Source organism: Drosophila navojoa, chromosome 2, assembly GCF_054131105.1.
Source record: "Drosophila navojoa isolate 15081-1374.11 chromosome 2, UAZ_NAV_1.0, whole genome shotgun sequence".
NCBI lineage: Eukaryota > Metazoa > Arthropoda > Insecta > Diptera > Drosophilidae > Drosophila > Drosophila navojoa.
Window position 1 is genome coordinate 19842122 of NC_142890.1, and position 23978 is coordinate 19866099.

The 23978-nt window shown below is 38.3% G+C and overlaps 1 protein-coding gene across 1 annotated transcript; it reads left to right on the forward strand.

Annotated features, from left to right (window-relative positions):
* The first annotated feature begins 834 nt into the window (after positions 1–834).
* LOC108660083 (dipeptidase 1) lies at positions 835–18673 on the forward strand. The gene is made up of 9 exons (XM_018113346.3): positions 835–975; positions 1006–1343; positions 9601–10342; positions 10405–10474; positions 10934–11110; positions 11182–11266; positions 11339–11414; positions 11522–11660; positions 17179–18673. Exons 3-9 carry the CDS (start codon positions 9672–9674, stop codon positions 17284–17286), a joined length of 1326 nt encoding a protein of 441 aa, XP_017968835.1. The 5' UTR covers positions 835–975; positions 1006–1343; positions 9601–9671; the 3' UTR covers positions 17287–18673.
* The last annotated feature ends 5305 nt before the right edge of the window (positions 18674–23978 follow it).

A 23978-nucleotide genomic window follows, 5' to 3' on the forward strand; every position in this document is an offset into this window, starting at 1 on the left:
AATAGTATTAGTATTATGCAGTCGCTCTCTTCTCTTTCCATAAACTTGCAATACTCCTATAAACTACTTCATTAGACAACATTGCAGAAAATGAGTCTAATTGAACTAATTATGATGTGAATATTCTAAGCAGAACCGGTGCATCTATTAAAGCTATTCAATATACGCAACCAAACAGGTATTATTCAAATTATGATAAACAGGATTACAGTGTTGCAAAACCGAATCGTTGAGGACTATTAATGCAGCCCACACAAAAGACTGGCCATTAAGCTGCATGCCCCCTTCGGTTGCCATTGTAAACACTAATAACAATAACAAAGCACTTGAAAACATGCCTGACCTCCAGCAACGCAGAAGGACTCAAGTCAACAGCCTAACGGAACAGCTGACGAAGCGAGCCACGAAATTCCCAATATTCCTGAACACTCATTTCGCACGGCGAATGAAAGAGAGTCTCTCTCTCTTCGAGGCAGACTCGCTCCACTTGTCCTTCCCGTAATGGGTCAAACTAGTGGTAAAATGCTAATGAAGGCCAATGACTGAGCCTGATGGAATAATTAATTGAGTTTCTAGTTGAAGCAATAATTCATAAATAATTGAGTGCCTTGCTCTGGTCCTGTTCAGTTGCAACCGTTCGCTTGCTCTGTCCTCGCTTTCCTCTTATCTAATGCAGCAGCCGCCAGCCGCCTCTGTCTCAGACGGAAAAACAAGAGGAAAATGCTCTGCTCTCTGTTGTGCTGGCACTCGAACTGAGCTCGCCTGAGCGCCCGCTCGTTCGCCTCGTGCGGTCCTCGTGTCGTTTGGGACATTCGTCCCACTGTGCGGCGAGTCGTGTCTCGCATTTGTCGCCAGTTTCAGTTTCAGTTTTAGTTCAACTTCGTGCGTCGGCCGGATGAGTTGTGTGCCAATCGCGCGGCTTTTCAACAACCACACGTGTTGCATTCGTTCTCGAGTAAACTCGCCTACGCTGACGTACACATACGCACGCACACACGCACACAGGAATACAGGCGCTCGCACGCAGACGAGCAAATTACGTTACGTATACGCCGTGGCTGCCATTGCCCCCAAGGCGCCAACAGCGACAACAATTACGCGACTTTGTTATCGTGTGTGTGCACCAAAGCAAGAAAATTATGTGAATTACAAGTGAAGTGCAAACAACAGCAGCAACAAAATATAAAGAAAAAGAAAAAAGAAAATCAAAAACAAAACAAAACTGCAAAGAAACAAGAGCAACAAACACAAATAAAAAGAAGCACAAGTAAAGTAAAGTGTTGGAGCTTAAAGCCACTGAGCGTCTAGGCGGTTGAGCATGTTAAACGCTTTGCATAATTCTGGTAAGCATTAAGGCCCATAAATTGTGGCCCGCAAATACAAAAACACACGCACTTTAATATACGTCTAAAGTATATAAATATGTGTGTGTGTATGTGTGTTTATTTATATATTATTTATATGCCTTATACGATAATATATATATATAGTATTTATCTGCCGAATTTGGTGGCCCTGCGGTTCATATGCAGATTTTGTTGTTGTTGTTGCTGCTCTTGTTGTTTTTTTTTTTTTTCGTTTCTTTCGTGCCAACGAAATTTGTAATATTGAGAAATTGATGAGTGCTTCGAGCAGCGCCCGCCTAACATCCTGCCTGACTGCGGCAGCGGCTGTGGCAGCCACTTCATTAATATGCAGCAGGCGACATGCGAATGCTGTGCGTTGTCAAGTCGCCCTCTGCCCAGCCCCAGTCGAAAAGTTCTATATAACCAATACCCAAACACACACACACACACAGAGAAAATGCCACTGTGTGTTTGTGTATTGTGAACCTTTCATTTGGCGTCTGCATTCGTTGAAATGAGTATCCTATAGCTGGCTGGCTGGCTGGCTGGCTGGCTGGCTGGCTGGCTGACTGCCGTAGCAATATCGTCGTCCTCCCTCTTGCTAATGATAATGTTGATTCTTGCCTTCCGCCACAATTTGCTTTGAACTTTGAGCTTAACCAGCAGACCAGACCAGACCAGACCAGACTAGTCCCTGTGTCCTTGCCATTGTTGTGGGCATTTATAAAACGCTTGTTACCGCTCACCAGGTGCCCAGGGGGCGTGGCCAATGTGGCCATCGCTTGAACTTTACATTTTGCGACACACACTTGTTATTACGGCAGTGCTTGGATCTAGGCCCTATTGCGGAAGAGCCCAAGTGCCTGATTGGTGCTAAAGCCATCTGCATTTTAATCATTCATTGGAATTAATATCCACTTTGTTTTGCTTCTGTTTAGCATAAGCTAGGCGGGTGTAACCTCTAACGGGTTTTAAGGCTTGTGCAATACAATTTGATTTGTTTTAGTTTTGATTTTGATATCTTTTGAAATTCTAATTAGGGCACGGAAGATAAAAGATACTAAAATAGTATAAATATATATATATTTTTTTAAAATATATTTAAGTTAGATAAATGAATATTTTTACAACTTCCTTGCATTTAGAATGATTTTAATAATGTAAATAATGTAATATTCATTTGCTTAAATGCCCTGGTTTTTCCTCTTCCAATATAAGAAATACAAAATTCAAGTTTATAAAAAATGTAAATTAAGTTAAAAAAATTGTTTTCTCATACTTAACTTTATTCTATGTCTAGATCTCATTCCATTTCTCTCGCATCACTTCACTTGTGGGAATGTTTTAAATAAAACAATTAAATAAGTTTAAGAATTTTATACTCTTATTTCAGTTTTAATAAAATTCCAAATCATTAAAAAATAAACCTAATAAATCTTTAAGAGGCTTAAAATGTTGTTAAATAAAATTTTACTTGCTTTATACTTTAAATAAATATTTCATTGAATATTATCACCATTTTTCAGTTTTTTCTATAATTTAATTTAATGCAAATAAGTCAGAATTAATTTACACAAATCAATATGAAATTAAATCAACATTTGCATTGTTTAACGAACAAATTATAAAAATTAAAAAAACGTCAATTAAATGCGGGATATGTAAATAGTTTGTATTCAATAAAAAAAGAGGATATATGTGTATATAATACATATACATAATTATATATATATGAATTATCAGCGATACGATTTATTATTTATTCAAATTCAAGCATTAATTTCACAGGAAGCTGTAAATTAAATTAGAGAGCTGCATTATAAATGTTTTTATTTGATTATTATTTTTTTGTTTAATATTACTTGATGGCAATTGTTAAGGCGTTTTATCACATTTAATTCAATATTAATTATTCGAGCGAATCAATTCGTATATGCACAAATCGTAGTCCCTTTAAACCTTTCAGTAATTTTGGTATTATTATTTTTGTTTGTTCAAGTCGTGCTTAAATTATGGCATAAAAAGGGAAAGAAAACCACGAGGGCAAATCACAAAATGAAACAACATGAAAATGTTGTAAAATTATTTCAATTCATTCTTACGCACGCATGCCTTTGGGTCGCTACTCCTGCCAATTGGCATTGTATTGGTGCGGCCCCAAAAAGTATGCTACACGCATTTGTTTGCCTGCGTACGTATTTGTACAATTTGTTGTGTTCGGCTTCAGTTGTTTACTGCCAGCAAAACAACGAAGCAACATAAATAAAATAAGAAAAGTAAAGCTTATTCCGTGTATATGTATATGAGAATAAAAATGGGAACTCCAACACCCACACACAGACAGCGCACGCACAACATCAGCTGCTGCTAAGAGATTTCACTCAACTGTTCACGTTTCGGCAGACTTTTGCCTTAAAATTAAAGAGTAGTGAAAGGACCATGCCTACTGTGCTTTAAAGGTATGCCTGCACTTAATTAATTTATGTCATATGCTTACTTTTATTTCGCTTAAGACCTCTTATTGAGAGTGGAATCAGTTTTGAATTAGAATTTATAGCTGACGGAAATTCGGGGAAACCTGAGCACAGCTCGAGTGGGAAGACTTTTATTTGTATATTAATAATAAATAATTAAAATTAAAATTAAAGCTATTAAAAATAAATAAATTATGCTAGTAAATGAGGAAAATAATTTGAGGATGTTTTTGATTAAAAAGTTATATTTATACTATAAATATACTATACTATACGATAAATTTAAAAATATATATTTTATTTAATTCTTTATTATTATTTTATGTTATATTCATTATATTATTGCTATTGTAAAATAATTTCTTAATATATTATATATATTTAATATCAAATTATGTATATTATATATTTTATTTTATTATTTGGCAAGCGAATGGGGAAAATGATTTTTGAATGTTTAGCATTAAAAATTAAAACATTTTATATTTATATTAATATTTTACATATATATATAAATATTTTATTTGATTCCTTATATCATTTTTTAATATTATTTATTATATTATATATTGTTATTATTTAATAATTTATTAATATTATTTTAAATATATATATTCATTTATTAAATTATATTTACATATTTAAATCTTTAACAAGAAAATCATAAAGTTTATACCTAAATTGTTGACTAAAAATAGAAGTTTTTGTTGTTGAAGTATTTATTGTAACCGTCTTCGGGATTTGTAAGCTGGCTTTAAGCCACGGCTAAGGCTAAGGCACAAAGATCAGCTCCGGCTATTGGCTCATAATATTTCTTGAATTCGTTTTTATGATGCTTATTAAAATGGAAAATTGTTGTCGTTACTTGAAGCTTTGTATAAAGCGCTGCAGGCAGCGTGTGCTTTTTTTGTTATTGTTGTTGTTATTATTATTATTATGATTATTATTATTATAGCTAGGCATTCAGGCCAACGAATTTGTTGTTGGTAGAGACGGTCCTGGGTGCAGGGACTCGTGCAGCCACCAAGGAATGCTCGAGCTGTGGCAAGTCAAGGCGTGGAAATTGCGAGGCAAATGGAAATTCTGTGCGACTGATGGCTGGCAACAATTCGTATTGAATGGAATTTGGTTGCTGAATGAATGGCAAGCGAATGAATAAGGGCAAATGAAAAGAACCACCAGAGCTCCGGCAAGGGCTGCGTGGGTGCTGCGCTGAGTGGGGACGTAGGGGAGGCGGGCGGGCTAGAGTTGCAGCTGGTTTGATTATAAATAACGTTAAATAAGCGCACATGAATGCATTTTGATTGTCTGCTGTAGTTTACGGCACGTTTCCTTGCCCTGGCATGGCGCATGGAAATGAAGGGCGGCAAACCCGCTAGTCCTTTGGCGACTCGGCGCGACGCGACGTCAGGCGCTCTGTAACTTCCTTAAATGCCGCAGCAGCAGAGGCAGCGACAGCGACAGGGGCAGCGGCAGCGGCAGAGTCACTAATGTCGCAGGCAACGTACATTTGTATTATTTTTTATTTATTCGCTTGCCACTTTGTATGAGAATCGCAGCTGCAGTCAGGACATCGTAAGCGACATCAGCGACGTCGCATTTCCTTGCTGCAATTTTCCAACGCGCGCTACGCTTTCTGCTCCTCCTCGTCGCTCTTTTTTCGCCTCCTAATTTTTTTTTTGTGTACGTCGGTTATGCGCCGCTCTTTTTTGAGGCCATGCAAAATAATGTTTTATATGTTGCAATAAATGTACGAGTCTTCGCATTCCAGCAGAGCGCAGCCCAGTCCGCCCACTTCCCCTACAGTCGCATGACATTCCCATTCGCATTGCCACTGCTCTTCCCCTTCCCCTTCCCATTCGCCTTCCTTTTCGCATTCGCATTCGCATTTACATTTGCGGAGGCAACGCGCATACGCAATGTTGTACGCAGTTATCCTTGCGCCCATTTCGTCTGGCTCCCAGCGAGTGGGGGTCTCTGTGTGTGCGTGTGTGTGCGTGAGTGTGTTTGTGTGTGTGTTTGCTTCTCTGCTGCCCACTTGCCAACTGACAGGCAACCAAATTTGGTGATCTACGAGCAAGGTCCCAGAAGTAAATACACTTCAATTTCCACAAAAGACTTAAAAATATTCCAATTTACTTTTATTTGTGAACCAACAAAACATTTTTAAATAAATGAATTTACTCTCTGGGAGCGTATTTTTATTATGAAGCCCAAGCAAGTTAGCATATGATGTAGAGAAATGGAGATAGCTTTGCTTTTAACTATATGTATGTATATATGTATATATTTAATCATAATAAGGGCATCTTGCCAGCTGCATTGAATTTATATATAGAGAGCAAGGCAAAGCTATGTACAAATATTTTTCCGATGGGCTTACTTTCCCTAAGTGTAAATCAATTTATTTCATAATCTTAGTAGCTTACACGTAAAGGTAAATTTGAATATTTTAAAGTATATAAACATAATATTCAACTTTAAAAAATAATTTTATACCAAAGCAAACAACTTTAGGTTGTTTATTTATAGGAAGTCGTATCCGTAACTTTCTTAACTTTACTTTTTTATTTTAAATAGAAAAAAAAAAATATATATAATATTATATATATGAAAAGATGAAATTTCATAGAAAATATAGAAATCTCTTCAATTCACGCAACTGCTAGCAGGCATCATCATACAAAGAATATTTTACGTTAGGCTTAAGCTCTTCCATAAGGTATAATAACCTCTTCAGCAAGGATATTAAAACTTTGGCACTTGTTTTCCGCCAGATTAAACCGACTTTACATGTTGAATTGCGACTGTCAAATGCGTGCATTCCGACACTGATGTGATTGGACTTTACTTTATTCGAAGGCAATCCGATTAAAAGCTTTCATTAGCTACGGCAAAATGACTTTCAAATATTTTGTGCATAAATTATCTCATAGGATTCTTGGCAAGTGCCATAAATGGGTTTAATTAAAGTCATATTAATTCAACTTGATTTCCCACTTCGTCTGTTGCTCGAGTGCTCCGTGAAGCCTTAATGCATGCCACTGGGAATCCGTTTTTGCATTGCCTAACAAAAGAAATTAATCGTATGACAATTTAATTAAAGATCAAATGCCGAGTTCCTTTCAATTTCAGCTCGTGACGACATAAATGTTTAACGAAGCGTCTGAAATTTTTGATTTCTGAATTCGCTGCTTGTTTGTCTGCAGCTCGATTGTTGCTATTGTTGTTGTTGTTGTTGTTATTGTTAACCCAATAGGCGCTCATTTGGGCCCTTTGCGAATTTTCGCCCCCATGCTCCTGTTGTTGTATTAATAATTCGTGCGTTGCGCTTGTGTCACGTTTCGCAGGACAAGAAATTCGCAGAGCGTTGCCTTTGCCGTCGTCCTTGTTGGCGCCCTTATCGACATTGTCATTTTTTCTTTTTGCATAATTTTTGGCTAAAGCCAAATGTTTAAGATGTTTGCCCCAAAATGCCAACGGGAAATGTCTGAGAGAGCAAGAGAACTGGAGACTGAGCGAGCAGATAAGATATGCTCACAAAAGTTCGTAGAGTGGAATGTTTTCATTTTTGTGCTCAAGCAACAGACCATGAAAATCAACATACGAATTCATGCCTCCCGCCTCCCGGGTCTGCCACGCCCTCTTCCACTTTCCTGCACACATGTTTTGCTCTCTGTATATATATTGTGTATGCTCTACAAAATGCACATCAGCAGATGCCATGCAAAGTTTGTGCAAATGAAAAACTCGTCAATTGCACAAAATAAGAAACGAAATAATAAAGCCGAGGAAATAAAGCAAAGCAAACTATTTCAAAATTCCACATACGAATGGCATGTTATCAAAAGTCGCAAGAGCCGAGATGAGCAACGGCAAATCACTGGGACAATCAGCTTACAGCAAGGAATTATCATCACAATCGAAGAAATGCGATAAACGGAAAATTGCATTTGCCAAAGCCAAAGCTTTGTCGAAATTCCAGAATAAAATAATGAAAATTGCTTTGATATTATTTAGAATTAAAGTTGTTTTTTTTTTTTTTTTTGTCAATTAGAAATATTTTGATGGAGATGCAAAATTTAAATTGACCTGAATTAATTCAGAAAATTAAATGTGAGCATATGTATATGTATGTATGTACATATATGAAAACTAACATTTGCAGTAGCTGATTGTGATCCAACAAACAAACTACAATTTATTCTGTTATTTCTTAGATTTGATTTTTCTATAGCCTTAGCTTTCCACGATGGGAAACGCAAATTACTTAATCGTCTCTAGCAGTTAGTTCACTTGGAGATTTTCATGATACTATTATCATGCTCAAATTATTCAGTTCGACGCTGCCTGCCGAACTACACTCGTTCATAGTGATAAAAAAGATAAGAGAATCATGTTAATCATGTTTTGGATTGCCCCTCTCAAAATAGGTGACCTGTAAAATTCATTAATATGTTTATGAAGCTTTTAAGGTCCACTTGGTAAAATTGAGAGATTTATTAACTAAGCATTAAAAATCAAGATTGCCAACTAAATTAGTTATACAGCTATATAATATTTATAATATCTGTAAATAAGAAATATAAAATATATATAATTGAGTAGTTTATACATTTTATAGTTGAGAGTAATATTTAACAATAGCAACTATTCACATATAGCTGCTCTCTCTCTCCCTCTCTCTCTCTTCCACCCCCTCTCTATCTTATTGCTTCTTTAAATTTTAAACAACTTAGCTTGGCTATGCCATTTAACGAGTCACACTCGAAACTCTCAGCGCAGCAACCTGCGTGCACATAAACATCTTTATCTATGCATCACTTAAGTTAGAATTTTATTTTCTTGGCTTTCAGTTTTATATGGAGCTGACTTATGCATTAAAAACTATTAGATAACTTTAGCGTAGTTGAGTTCGCTTTGAGTTTTGCAGTTGGCCAAAAAACTTTAATTTGACTTTTGCAAAGAAAATTTGAGAAAACGAACGAAGAATGCATATACATATATATTGTAGATATATATATATATATTTCAATGAGTATTTTTTTGGGGTAGTGAAAGCCGGTCAATACCCTCGGCAGCTGTCAGCAACTGTGGCTTACTCACATGCCATTACAGCCCAAAAGCTGGCTTCAATTTCCTTTCAGCACTTGGAGTTTTATTTTTTTTCTGCTTCTGCTTCTTCTTCTTCTTCTTGTGCAGTCTGCCCACCTGCAGTTTCGCAAAAAACTTTAGTGGGGCAAAAGAAGTAAAAAAGTGTTTGGTAAGTACTTTCGCCGTCTCGCTCTGGTATTCACGTTTTGGTGTCGCTCTGCGAACTTTTGCCCCACTGTGGCAACTATTTAAATTCGGTGTTGGGCTTCTTTTTATTTTTATTTATTTTTTTTTTTTGTCTGTTGGTTGATCCGCATGCAAAAAGTTTGCTATAAATAATCTTTGCATTTTTATTGTGCATTTTTATGCATTCAGTGCTTGGGTTCGATATCGAAGTTAGCTTGGAAATAAATATGAAAAGTTTTATTTATGTTTGCCACCCGGACTAAGCCGTGGCTAGAGCGCCGAGCACCGAAAGAGTCCACGGGCGCTATATTTATGGCATTTGTTTGCCAACAAGTTTCAATAGCTCAATCACGCCATCGGCCCACCTAAACAAATAGAAATCACATGCAATACCCAATACCCAATGCCCACCCGCCCGCCTAGTCGTTCCAGTTGGCCCCGCTGGCATTCCATTTCAATTTCCACAGCTATTTGATTTTCTTTTGTTTCGCCGCACACAGCCCGAACGACAAACATCATCAATGTGAGTGCCGCGTGGCTCGTGCTGTGCTGCTAGCTGCTCCTGGGGGCAATGAAATCGCGGAAGCTGCCCAAGGTTTGTGGCCTCAACTGCTTGACCTTACTCTGTATACCGCTGGTGTTGCCCATCCTAAGATGCACGGCCGTCGGCACCGGCAACGCCGGCAGCAGCAGCAGCAGCAGCGGCAGCGGCAGCGGCAGCGGCAGCGCCAATGGCGGAGATTTCGATTATCGGCTGCAGCGGGTGAGGAACGTGCTGAAGGAAGTGCCGCTAATCGATGGCCACAACGATTTGCCCTGGAATATACGCAAGTTCCTCAAGAACCAGCTGAAGGACTTTCACTTCGGCAGCGACCTGCGCGAAATGGCGCCCTGGTCGTCGAGTGCCTGGAGCCACACGGATCTGCGCCGCCTCAAGGAGGGCATGGTCTCGGCCCAGTTCTGGTCCGCCTACGCGCCCTGCTCCTCACAGCATCTGGATGCGGTGCAGCTGACGCTGGAGCAGATCGACTTGATACGTCGCCTGGTGCATCTCTATCCGCATCACATGGCCCTGGTCACCAGCGCCGCGGGCATCGAGCAGACCCATCGCACGGGCAAAATCGCCAGCCTGATTGGCGTCGAGGGTGGCCATGCGATCGGCACCAGTCTGAGTGTGCTGCGCATGTTCTATCAGCTGGGCGCCCGCTACCTGACGCTCACACACACCTGCAATACACCTTGGTAAGTGAAATTATTGACTCCATTCCACTGCGCAGCGCTTTGACTCTGAACAACCTCCGCAGGGCGGACTGCTGCAAAGTTGACGAACCGGGCAAGTATCCGCACATCGGCGGACTCTCATCATTTGGCAAGGTGAGTTTTAATAGATGAGGAGAAAGTTTATATTATACATATATATAAAACTAGATATACAGTAGAATACGGCTATGGCGACTCCGCTTATAGCGTCCGTATTATTAGTTATTGCGACGAAAATTCTGATGCCTAGGCAAACTTATATGAGAAAAGATATATTATTATATCGTCTTCCGGTTATAACCATATATGTCTCAGATTTCATTTATATGAGATGAATGTGATGAGAGTGCTATAAAGACTTAAAGAAAAGGCTATTAAGGGATTATTAAGGGACTTCATAGACTCGCTTGACTCATAGAAATACTAAACATTCTTAACTAACACTCACACAGATACTTGATATATTTAGCTCGAATTTATTGCACTAATATATACATATATATAAATATATTAAATATACTAAAATATTGCCCTACACACGCTGATAATTTGAACTTCTTGTCCATTCAATAGCTTGTGGTGAAGGAAATGAACCGCCTGGGCATGATTGTTGATCTGTCGCATGTGTCGGTGCCGACAATGCTGGACGCTCTGGCCACATCCCAGGCGCCGCTCATATTCTCGCACTCCTCGGCGCATGCCATCTGCAACAGCTCGCGCAACGTACCGGATCACGTCCTGCAGCGAATTGTACGCAATGAAGCACTGCATGCTAGCAGGGTTGGGCTTTTATCTAATCACCCTTTGTTTTCGCTTTGCAGGCCACTAATGGAGGTCTGGTCATGGTCGCATTTTATCCGCACTTTGTCAGCTGCTCGGGTCAGGCGACTCTGCACGATGTCGTGGGTGGGTTAATGCGGTCTCGATTAGCAATTGACGCTAATTAACTAACTGCATTTTTCCATTTACATTTTCCAGATCACATTAACCATATAAGAGAAGTTGCAGGCATCGATCATGTGGGCATTGGAGCTGGCTACGATGGCGTCAATCTGTAAGTTTACAAAGTTTTCAAATTGTCTTTTAGTATATTCTTACTACTTAGTATTTTATTGGTATTTAAATGGTATTTTTGGTTATTTTTGTTTGCTATTTTAACAGAGTGCCCAAAGGCTTGGAGGATGTCTCCAAATATCCGCATCTCTTTGCCACGCTGCTCGAATCGGACAAGTGGACTGAGGCGGATATAGCCAAGTTAGCTGGCAGAAACTTTCTACGCGTCTTCAACGAGGTCGAAGCGGTGAGTACTCTATATGGTAGTCATGTTGCAGTTTTAAGCCATTCCATTGTTCATTTTGTGTGCGCATTGGGAGCATTTCGCTCATGACTTTGCCCAGTTGCGTGTTGTACCTAGAGGATTACGGCTTAGGCAGTGCTCGGGACAAAAGCACATTTCTCGGTCAACAAAAAACATGTCCAGCATTGAGCCAGTGCTCGGCCAGGCCAAAATAAGCCACCAAGAAGCAGGAGCCACTGCCGTCGGCCGTCGGGCGTCGACCGTCTCTAGCCCGCTTGTTATTGCACTTCGAAAATTCCTTTCAAAGGATAAAGAGAATAATGTGGCTTTGCAGTGGAATTTGCACATACTTGGTGCGGATAGCAGGCGAGCCAACGAGCGAGCACAAAACGAAATGGAGCAAGACTCGAGACTCTGGAGCGTCTCTGGCGTCGAAAAGACGCAAGTGAAATAATTTTAAAAGGATTTTCAAATGGTTATTCCGATATTTATACATGAGCACGACCAGCAGCAGCAGCAGGAGCAGCAGCAGCAGCAACAGTCCGAGCAGAAGCAGAAGCTGTTGCAGTTTGTTTGCGGATGTGGTCAGCTTGTTTGCTGTGTGCTTGGCTGGCCAGGATCGGCATGCTTGCAGCTTCTGTTTGTGCCTTTGCCAGCTCAACTGTGGCTGCTACTGCCACTGATGCTGTCACTACTATGGATGCTGCTGCTGCTGCTGCTCCTCAAGCAGCATTCAATTTAAATCAATAGCAATGCTCGACTGTTGCACTCTCTGCCTGTGTGTGTGCCTGTGTGCGTGTGTGTGTGTTTGAGTCCTTTGAGCGGACCACTCCATTGACTGCGAATGCCACTCAATGCTTAGCGCCATTCAGTTGAGGACGCCCAAAGCGTTTGCTGCACAGTCGAATGACTGCCTGAGCCAACATTTAGGCTCTAACTGCTCCAGCTGGTAACTGTGGCAAGTCAAGGACCTTCTCGGCTATACAAAGGAGTCTATATATTTTTTTGAACGAAGCAAACACAGTGTTCTTTGTTACGCATGCCATCACGGCCAACGATTTCGCCTCAATACAGAAACTTTAGTTAATAGGAATCTTCATCTTCTTCTGCGTGTAGACAAAGCTGAAGCCATTTTTTTGATTTAATTGATTTTTAGATTTGATTAAATTCGCTTTGATGCAACCAGGTTTCCTTTCTCTCTGCCTAATAATAAGCACTTTGTTATTTGTTTCGCTTCTGTTGTGCAACTAATTCAAAATGCCCGAACGGCAAGGGTAATTTGAAGATTTAATAACAAATATAAATCATACGCCCCCTTGAACTCGGCTGCTGTGGATCGTATTTTATTGCTATTGCTCATTAAAAATGCCCCCTCCCCCACCACCAGCAACTGCTGCCCCACAAAAAAGAGATGCCGCAGCATTTTTAATTTTGCGCTTGTCTCGGCGTCTGCGAACTTTAATCATATTCGCTCTGACTCGCTGTCTCTGTCTCTGTCTGTCTCTGTCTCTATCTCATTGTCTGTAGCTGTCTCTGTCTATGCATCTGTCTCTGTCTCCCTCCATTCTATTCTTGGCCCGCTCTGAGCCATCTTATCTGCCTGCAACATTGTAATTAGTTTTGGTACTCGACGCTTCTTCTCTATGGGCATTAAGCAAAAAGTAAACTAGTATTTCCCAACAATGGCTCCTCTATGTGATTACAATGCGCATTTTTATATACATACTTACTTAGCAATGTACTAGGGGAGGGACATGAGCAGGAGCAGGAGCAGAGGTAGGGGTAGGGGCAGGGACAGGCATTAAAAAGTGTTGCCGGCTTTTGCAAAGCGGGTGATTAAAATCGCTGCGCTTTTATTGCATTTAGCACTCAGGAGCAATGGAAAAAAAGAATAAAATATATATTTATATATGTATGTGTAAAAGTATATGCATTTGTATGAAAGGCAACCATATAGTAAATATAAATATATATTACGGGCTTTACTGCTGTTTATTATGTGGAATAATGCTCATTAAAATTTGTGCTCGCATTGTAATACTTTGTGCAGGCTTTTCTTTTTTTTTATTTTTTTGCTATTTTTTTGTAATGAGTAACTCAGCCACAAAGTAATTAAAAACGTTGCCCAAGCGCACATTTTTTATTTGAGTATATATTTATATATGTATATATACATTCGGTATTGCTTTGATCTAAGAGCCTTCGGGCCAAAGGCTTGATACAAAATCCGAGCGGCACTCTCATGCCAGGGCCCGTTTATCGAGCTTGGTGACCCGAATTCACAATAAAATATATATTATCGCAGCCAGCGTCGCCTGTAATGCAATTAAATGAACACAAAAAGCAGTTCAAATGTTCAATTATTAGACGCTTAATGCTCTTTCCCCAGAGAGCGACCCCATAGACCCGAATCACTGGGCCGCAGTAGGTCAACAGGGAAACGACTCGTGTTTCTCACTCTCTCTCTCTCTCTCTCTCTGTGTATGTGTCTGTCTATGTTTGTATTTGTATTTGTGTGGGCGTCTGGAGTGGGCGTTGGCATCGTTGTGATAATTAAGCAAGTCATAGAAATTAGGCAAAAGGCCATTTTAATGATTGTCATCTCTTATGCACACACTCACACGCATACATATGCCCATTTGATACCCTTTTAATGCTGGACACTCACGAGAATGAAGACTTGAAACTGTTCTTGTTTGCCATTTAAGCTCCCTGTAATTTAAATCCTTGTATACATATATAATTAATGCTTCACTTCACTTGCATCTCTACCATAATTATGATATTATGTTATGGAAATTTATTGAATATATTATGTAAATTTGCATAGACATAGCAATGTTATTGTTTTAATAAATATTAGTTTTATAAATACATATATTATTATGATTTTTTTAATTTTATAAATTTTTTATTTATTTTTTATTTGTTTTTTTATTAATTTATTTTAAAATTTTGTCTGGTCAATGAGCTTTCCGTTTATTACATTTATAAATACATATATATATATCTTGGATACTACTATAATATAAGTAGAGTTTGAAATATTTGGAATTTTATAGAACGCCCACTAGCTAGCCATTAGCCCATAAGTGTGTCGTGGCAGTGATAAAAATAAGCGAAATTAGGGCAATAGAGATTTGAGGCAGCTCATGGGAATGCCTCGGAGTTCGGTTCATGCTGTGGCGCCTCTTCAATGCGACCCAACAACAACCACAAATGACTGAAGGGTATGAGACTTGGGCAGGGCTGGGCTGGGCTGGGCTGCTGCGGTGTTGCGGGGCGGGTGGCTGGGTGAAGTGTGGGGCAGCCATAGCCATGAACATGATAATTTTCTTGACGCCAGTTTTTATCTAGACAAAAGCAGAGGCAGCCGAGGCAGCCAACACAGTTGAGTCAGTTCAGGCAGCTCAGGGCCTCGTGCTGGTGTTTGTGTGTGTGTAAATGTATCTTTTATTTTAGCCTTTTATGCGAGTATCTAATGCGAGCATGGAAAGGCATTTGGCACGACACATAGCCCAGCTGGCGGCATTGGGCAGAAGCTCTCGGCAAATGGCAGCAATTTGTGCGAGACAAATTCATTTAAATATCCTTTAGCTGGCCTGTGTGTGAGTGTGTGAATGTGTGTGTGTGTTTGTTTGTTTACACTCACTGTGCATGCATGCCTGTATGTGTGTGTGTGTGTTGGTGCTTGTGTATGCCAACTGACCTTCTCACAATTGATTTGGTTAGCATGAAAATGGCGCAGCGGCTCTTTAACAGCCATTTCAGCTTTGAACTTTTCACTCAAATGTAACTGTGAACTGTGCTTTTCATTGCTGCAGCTCAAAGCGGCCGGAAAAGCGTTGCCAAAGGCAAAACCCACAATGGGACTTGTGGCATGTTGCGCGGCAGTCGGGCGGTCGGGCGGTTGGTCCGCTCTGTGTGGGCGTGCCTCAAAGTGCAATGACTGCGTCGCACAGTCTGAGCCGAAAGCTGACGTTTTATTGTTGTTTGTATGTGGCAGCCAGGGCCCACATAAAGCCTCATAAAAAAGTCGTAAATTCGATTGTTATACGGCTTACAAAGCACCGGAAATGGGCCGAGCGAGCTGGCTGTGCCTCGGTATCCTCCGCCCTCTGCTATTCCCCTCCGGCTGCTAGCCTTCTCTAACTGCGTCCCAGCTGCGAGGCCTCAAAAGGTGTTTGGTGTTGAAAACAAAACATTTTCGTTGTTGTTGTTGTTGTTGTTGTTGCTGTTGTTGTGTTTGAATTTTTGTTTTCTTCCTTTCTTTTTGTGTTTTTGTGCCTTTGCATATATATTTTGTTTTATTGTGCCTAACGTTTCGCTTTTCCTCTCGCCTTTTTTGCACGGCATAAAATGTGCTTCAAACTTTTCTGCACAAGCACACGCACTAAGTTGGCCAAAACAATGGGCGAAAGGCTCGAACAGGCTTCACCGTATGCTTAGGAGTCCTCAAAGGAGTCGCTGTAATGCATTGCCAATACGGCCAGCGCATAGCTTTGTATTACGGAATTTACATATGAATAATTTAATGGCCATATGATTGCTTTATAAGTAACTGAAATCCGTAAAGTGTAGAGATTTTCCTTCATATAAACAGAACTGAGGCAGAGTGTGTGTGCAATTGAGCCATAAAAAGTTACCAAATAAATTTAATTTGAGTATTTCACTAGCTTTTTTTTTTTTTTTTTAAATTGCTCAAGAATTTTATGCCGACATCAGCGAAAAAAACTTGCAGCTACAGTTTGAAGTAAAGTTTATTAACGCCTGCCAAATTGTTTGAGCAACATTTTTAGGTCGAAAAAGTTTGGCCCACAAATTTAAACAGTTATAAATAGCATTAAAGAGCTATTAAATCTGCTTATGTACGGCCCGCCAATGGAATAATAATTTTCGTAATTTTAAACAAAACAAAAATAAATTTAGAAGAACGTTAGCTTTTACCATAAATAATTATTAATATGAGCAAGGAAAAAAATTTTTAACATGCAAATTTTTTAACTTTTGTATAAGGCAGAACTTAAAGCAATTTTTTGCTCTTTACTTAAATATATTTGATTGTCTTATAAGTCGGTAAAAGAAAAAAATAATGAAACTAATAAGCACTATTTTTGTATTTCTATAATTTTGTAAAAATATTTTTAAAACTCCAGCTATAATATTAAATATTGCTAAGCTGCACAATCCATTTCTACTATTCACAAATTTATGCCCGTCAGCTTATCGTAATTTATCCACGAGGGACTCCGCACATTTTAGAAATGAATATTGCAAAATTCATATCCACATGCAAAATAATTTGAGTTCTGTGGAACAGTAAACAAAAACTTTGCCAATTTGCTTTGCATAGCTGAAAACTTGGAAGATGTGGCAATTGCTTACACAAAACTTGTTGGCAAATGCCATCAATTTTCATTAGAACTTAATTCATATTGCGCATACGCCGCATGGCACACAGCACACGAATTTCAGCCGAAGAAAGACTTAAGATTTGTGTTTTATTTGGCTTTCATTGCAGGTACGTGATCAAATGGATTTATTGCGGGTGCAGCCGATTGATCAGTCAATTCCAGCTGAGGACATTATGGGCAGATCCTACTGTCGCTATCAAGGACCAAGAACGTGATAATTTCTTCATATGTAAAGTTTCAGAATGCACACAAACACACATACTAATACATATACTCGTACGCATACACACATCAATGCCAAAGGCCAACGAGCAGAGAGAGAGAGAGAGAGAGAGAGAGGGAGAGAGATGAAATTATGTCAAGCGTACGTGTTGTAAAGTGAGACTTGTTTTAGGTTAATTGACAAAGTTTTTTCGTCGTAACATGCGAGCATTTGTTTTTATAGTATATCTCGGTTCAAGTATGTGTGTCACACACACATAGATGCACGTTTAGTTCCACCCACACACATGTACTTTCAATCTCTCAGACTCCACGTGGCAGCTGCTGCCAGGCAACATTGTGCGCAGCTGGCCGAGCACATAAACAAATACAAAGTGGCATAGGGGCGGCTATACTTCACACACACACACACACAGATGTAAACACACATACGCATAACCACCCACCACATGCCCTCCTTCTGGCAACCACTACAACACTGAGGTTACCATAGCTCAGCCAACATTGTGTAAATATCATTGTCATGTTTATTTTCATCTTTAGCACTTAGTGAGGCAAGGATCCGCAAAAAAAAAGCAGCAAAAAGTATCTAAGGTTCAGACAAAGGCGATGGAATGAGCGTAAAAGAAACGCACAAAAACAACACAACAAAACCAAAACAAGACAGAAACAAAGCAAAACAGACGAAAGCTGTCTAAACTAAAGTGAAAACATTCTAAGCCTCGATTTGATAAACGAAAACAAAAACCAATTTCAAAACAACAAAAATCTCCTATGAATGTCCTACTTCATGCAGAGAGTATTAAAAATATGCATTATGTATTTTTTCTATGAAAAAGTTATTATTCTAATGATATGGAATAAATATTCAAATATATGGCTAGCAAATTTCGGAGAACGTTAAGCCATTCTCTATCATAGAATATTCACTGTCATTGGAGTTTCCCTTAGTTCTAGTGAATTCATTAACAATTCAAATTAATTCGAATCATTAGTTGATTACTTTAGTTTTTTTTTTTTTTTTTTATTGTAATTATCCTAACCGAAATGTTATTAATTATGTCATATAATTAGTTGAATAAAATGAAACAATTAATTAGCCCGATGGAAAAAAGAAACAAATAATGCTCACACGCACATTTCACATAATTTTGTCAGATTGTAAAGTTTTCAATTATAATTTTCAAATTGCAATTTCAATTGAATGAGCTACGTATTGTATACTTAATAGATCCAAATAAATGTCAACCCGCCAAAATAAAAAAGAAAAAGAGGAAACAAAACATAAATCCACAAATTCATTGAAAAGTTTACAAAACAAAGAGATTGTAAAGCAAATACTTAAAACTAAAATTGAATAAAAGCTGATTAAAAAAATAATTGAAAAAAACATACTATATAAAATTGACATACTATAAATGTTATGCCACAACCATGAAATGAACATAGCATATTTCAAAAATAAATATATATATGTATATACATATATTTATATATAATGACTTAATTACATATTTTGTTAATCATTGAGTTCAGCATAAATAAATTCACAAACAGTTTTCAGCTAAAATGCGAACAAAGCTGCGATTGTTTGCTCTGGGTGGGCTGAGGTCCTACCTGGCACACCGGTCGGTAAACAGTTAAATAAAGAGAGCAACGGCATTTCTTTTGTTGAACGAAAATACCAAAACATATTTAAAGTTTAAACGGGGTGAAACAAAGCGAAGGTAAAATACAAAAATAAAATAAAAATAAAAACAAAAAAGAAGAAAAACACATGTGATCAAAAATTTAATTATATGAATATTGTAATAACTATGATTATTTAATAGCTAAAAAAGGTTTAAAGAATAAAACACACACACTCATACACATACTACTGAAAAGAGAAAAACTACTTATAAACATTGTTTAAACAATTTCTACTGACCAGCAGCAGAGGCTGAAGCCAGTTAGTAAAATTTGCCGCAGGGCAATTAAATTTATTGATTTAATTATACAACTACAGATAAATGATAATATTAATATACCTAAATGTACTCCTATAGTAAATTCCATTGGAAATAAATTATATATATATATATATATATATACATAACGGCTAAGCTCAACTAAAGCCAGAGTAAACAGCTTACTACTCTTGTAAATATTTGTATGATTATCTGTAAGACATGAAATAATAATTATCATAATACGTTGTGGATAATAACCAAATTACAAATTCGTAAGTGTATTATGGATAAATGTCATAAATGGCCAGAAAAATAAAAAGAGTATACAAAATAAACTTAAATTAATTGAAAATCTTGAATATCTGATGATTGTATAGATGTAAATATATATATAAAAAAAGGCAAATTTTAGTCTGGACAGCTCTGAGATGTGTCAGCAGCGAGTTGAGTTGGGTTCACTATATTTATTATCTTTTGCAGCCTTCAACTATCCTTAGAATCCAAAATTAAATTCATATGAATACTTCTCTCTATGTTAAAAGCTCACTTTAAATTGGAAAAGAGCTTTTCCGAATGCAGAGTTGTCATTTCTTGTTAGTACAAATACGAGATGCTAATGGAAATTTAATTTATAGTCACATCGCAGCCAATACAATTTAATTAATTGAGTGCGTTCTATTTTCAAAATAGTTTGACTAATTTTTGGCAGTGCAAAAATCGCTCTCTCAGGCATCTCCTGATGAACGCCAGTTTATTTGCATACTCTGACTGCCACGAATAATTCTGCTTACATGGCTTTCGTTTTTCGAAGTGCTCTTGCCGTTGTCTGCGTGCCGGAGGAAGACTTCTCAACAGCCATCAATGCTGAAACACTTCCTGGAACTTCAAATCCTTGTTGTTATTGTTGTTGGCGCCGTTGCTGTTGATGTTGTTGTCGCTGTTGGTATTGTTGTTATTGTGCTGATTGCACTCGAAACACACACTCAACAAACACTTCAGCCACACATCCACATCCACATCCACATCCTGCAGCTGACGCTTTTACTTTCCGTCTGTTAGCTGGATTGTCCCATCCTGTTAGCTGAGATATGTGCACAGAGTTCGTCTGTCAATTTGTTAAAAACAAAGCAAAGATACCAGATTGTCACTTCCCAGCCCTGCTGTGCCAACGGATACCCCTCACAGTAAGTTTGCTCCATCAATTTGGCTTCTCAGTTGCTTTTCAGTGCGGCTCAATGGGCATACCCGGTCGAGTGCCACCCTTCATGGGTATCTACATACATATATCGATCCAGCAGCAGCGCTGTGCTTATCTGCGTGCATTTTGGTAAAAAGCAAGCATTTTATTTCATTTCATTTCATTTTATTCACCCAGCACAGCCAAAGATAAAAGTCCGGTCGAGTTCAGTTGCAATAAAAAAGCGTCTGCTATCGCCCGTGGTCCCCTCGCCGGGTAATTTATGTGTGTGCACTGTGTGGCCAAAAGTTCAAACATTGAAAAATCATGAAATTTATCTCATTTTGGCAAAGGTCAAGCTGTGCTGCGTTCAGTTAACCCCCGGTTCCATCAGATCTCGCATGCCCCATATAATTCAAATGCTCATAAAAATTTACAAATATATTTTGCATTTCACATTTTTGTGTGCTGCCGCGAGCTATATACAAAATAAAAGATATAAAAAACGCTATGCATCAAATCCAATGCATGTTTTACATAAAATTTCAATTAAATGGAATAAAGTTTCAACAACGGCCATGTCCTTGGCAACAGCAGCAGGAGCAGCAGTTGGCTCTCTGGAACGTGCGACTTTCCTAAATCATTTTGCTGGCAGTCGAAATTAAACTGGCTTTGGGCTTTGGCAACAAATGTTTAACAAAAGTTGTTGCCAGCACTCGGCTAGGGCCATCAGTTAGCCCAGAAAGCAATAAAAAGCACAACAAAATCGAAGCAGAACTAACGCCAAATGCGTCGCGTAACAAGCGGCGTAAAACTAACCAGAAATAAGGAACATTATACAGCCTTCAGCTCCAAGAGGAACTAAACGAGCCAAAAGTTTCTCAAGCAGAAACTTTAAAGTAAATAGAGATCTATATGGATGCAACATAAACTTATCAATATATTTTAATGAGCTACTAACCATCAAGGGAGCCAAACGGATTGATAGGACTCGCTGCTTGAACTGTTTTTTCTCTCTCATTTAATTGCTTTTGGCTTCATGTACAGAATTTAATATCCGAATCAAATTAGAAATACAATTTTTTACTAAAAAGTCATTTAACAATTTTTTTTTCATCATTTATTAAATATGTAATAAATATACATATTCTTGAATTTAAACTAGTTGTAATTTAATTTTTTTAGTCTTATTCAAATTCATCATTACATTTTTAATTACGCATTTTTTATGCGAATAATTCACAAATTATAATTTCAGTTCAGGCCACTTATATTTGGAATTGATTTTTTATTTATTTATTTTTAATTCTTTTATTAGTTTTATTTGCCAATTATTTTGAATATTCTATCTACTATATATTCAATCTATTTTTTATGTGATTAACTTCAATATTTAACTTCAATATATTTTAATTTATTACACAATGGTATCTAGTGTGCAAAGCGCAATATGTTCAAGTATCTATAATTCAATGCGGCACATTTATCATTTTAATATTTAATAAAAAGAAATGCTCGTGCGCTGTTTAGTTTTAATTTAATATCGTTAGAGAAATCGCTTTCCAACGCTGACAAACACATAAATAAATAGAGCGTACCAAGGGCAGCCAAACCTCGGCTATAATAAATAAATATAAAAAAAAAACTACAACACACACTCACAAATAATAAAAAATAATAAAAAAGAGAAGAGAAAAAGTAAAATAAAATAAATAAAAACACAAATACAACTAAACATTTTCGTTTAGTTTCCAATGACGATTTGCTGGCTAGGCTGTCACGCCCACTTGCCACAAGTGGGATAGGGATAGGGCGACCGCCCTATCCGGCATGGCCACTGTCCGCGCTTCCCCTTCTCTCTCTCTATCTCTCTCTTTCTCTCTCTTGATTCTCTCAACTTTTCTTCGTTTGCGACTTTTGGTGACCAAGTGCGTCCTTTGCCCCTTTGACTGTTACAAGTCCGCCGTAAAGTGCCACCAAAAAGGATTGCTGTACGCCATAAATTGTTGTATTTTATTGTCCAATTTCTTTTTATTATATTTTTGGGTTATTTTTCGCGTTGCGTTCTGTTGCTTATGCTTCATCTACTGTTTCCTTTTTCTTTCCTTCTGATTTCTTTTTTCTGGGCACTTTGCGGCACATGCTGAGCTCGTGTTCTAGCCATGGGTGGAGGGAGCGTGGCTCTGGACTGGACCAACTTGGCCGTCATTCGCATTGTCGTTTGTTGCAAAATTGTTTTTTAAAATAAAGCACACACATATACACACGTACACATACACATATAACCACGTCGCTGACAAACGTTTTCTTACAAGAACAACAGCAGCCAAGTTGAATTATTAAATGACGGCCCGCAAGAATGGCAACAGTAGTAGAAGCTCCAACAACAATAATAACTGACCCTGTGTGTGTGTGTGGCCTTGTTGTAACAATTAAGAAATTCTTGAAATATTCACCATGTCACTAGAACACAACAGCTCAACTCTTTCGCCAAGTCCAAGCCAATCTTAAAGCTGCTCTTGGCCCTGACTACAAATTGCCCGCGGCTTTCAATGTTACACAATTAAAAGTGCCCAGGTGAAGCAGTTAAAGTCATCTAAATAATAATTCTAGGGAAAATATATGAAATTCTCTAGGCAACTCCGATTTTTTTCATTGTACAGAGTCTACATAAGGAATAATTTGTTATAACTATGAAATTAGAACCAAAAATGAATATTCCAGTTGGATTAAATGTTATGTATGTAAAGCCGGTAAAGAGGTCAAAGGGAGGGGCCAATACAGCTCAGATTGCCAGGTGAATATGCACTCAAAGCCCTACTTGCGACAGAAAAAACTATTAAGGAGACTGGGCCAATAGAGATGCATATGCTATATATATATTATACTGGCACATGCTGAACCGAAAATAAAAATAATGATTTCCCCATCTCGATGGGATTGGAAGCATCTGAACTAAACTCTGTTTGCTGTTGTATAGAAAACGTTTAGATGCATTTCCATACATGTGAAACACGCAATTGTGACACAACATAAGCCGATTTGAGCGTAAGCGTGATCGACTCAATTACCGAACATTTGCAACTTTGACATGAACGAAATGCGTTTTCCTTGCCGAATAGCATACAAAAGGGTTTTCATAAATCTGCCATGATAGCGTGAACAATGTAATATGGGCAGGCCAAATGTGGGCCATTCAATGGCATCATACACTTGGAGACGATGAAAGCGAATTCCGTATCTGATTGCGGGGCGTGATGCGTCCAACTATGCGTATGCGTAACGTGGAAAACATTTTAATGAGCGTTTGCATAACAAACGCGGTTTTTGGCACAACACTTCGTTGGCCCCGTCCCTCGTCGCACGTTCCTCGTCCATCCAACCAATTCTCGTTGCTCCAAATGCTCAAACGCCCCGTTTAACCGCACGCCACACAAACTGGCAGCAGCTTTTAACGCACTGAGTAACTGTAACATGCAATTATATTTAATGATGATGTTTATTGTATAATGTACTCGCAAACAAAAATATATATGCACACACACACACACACACA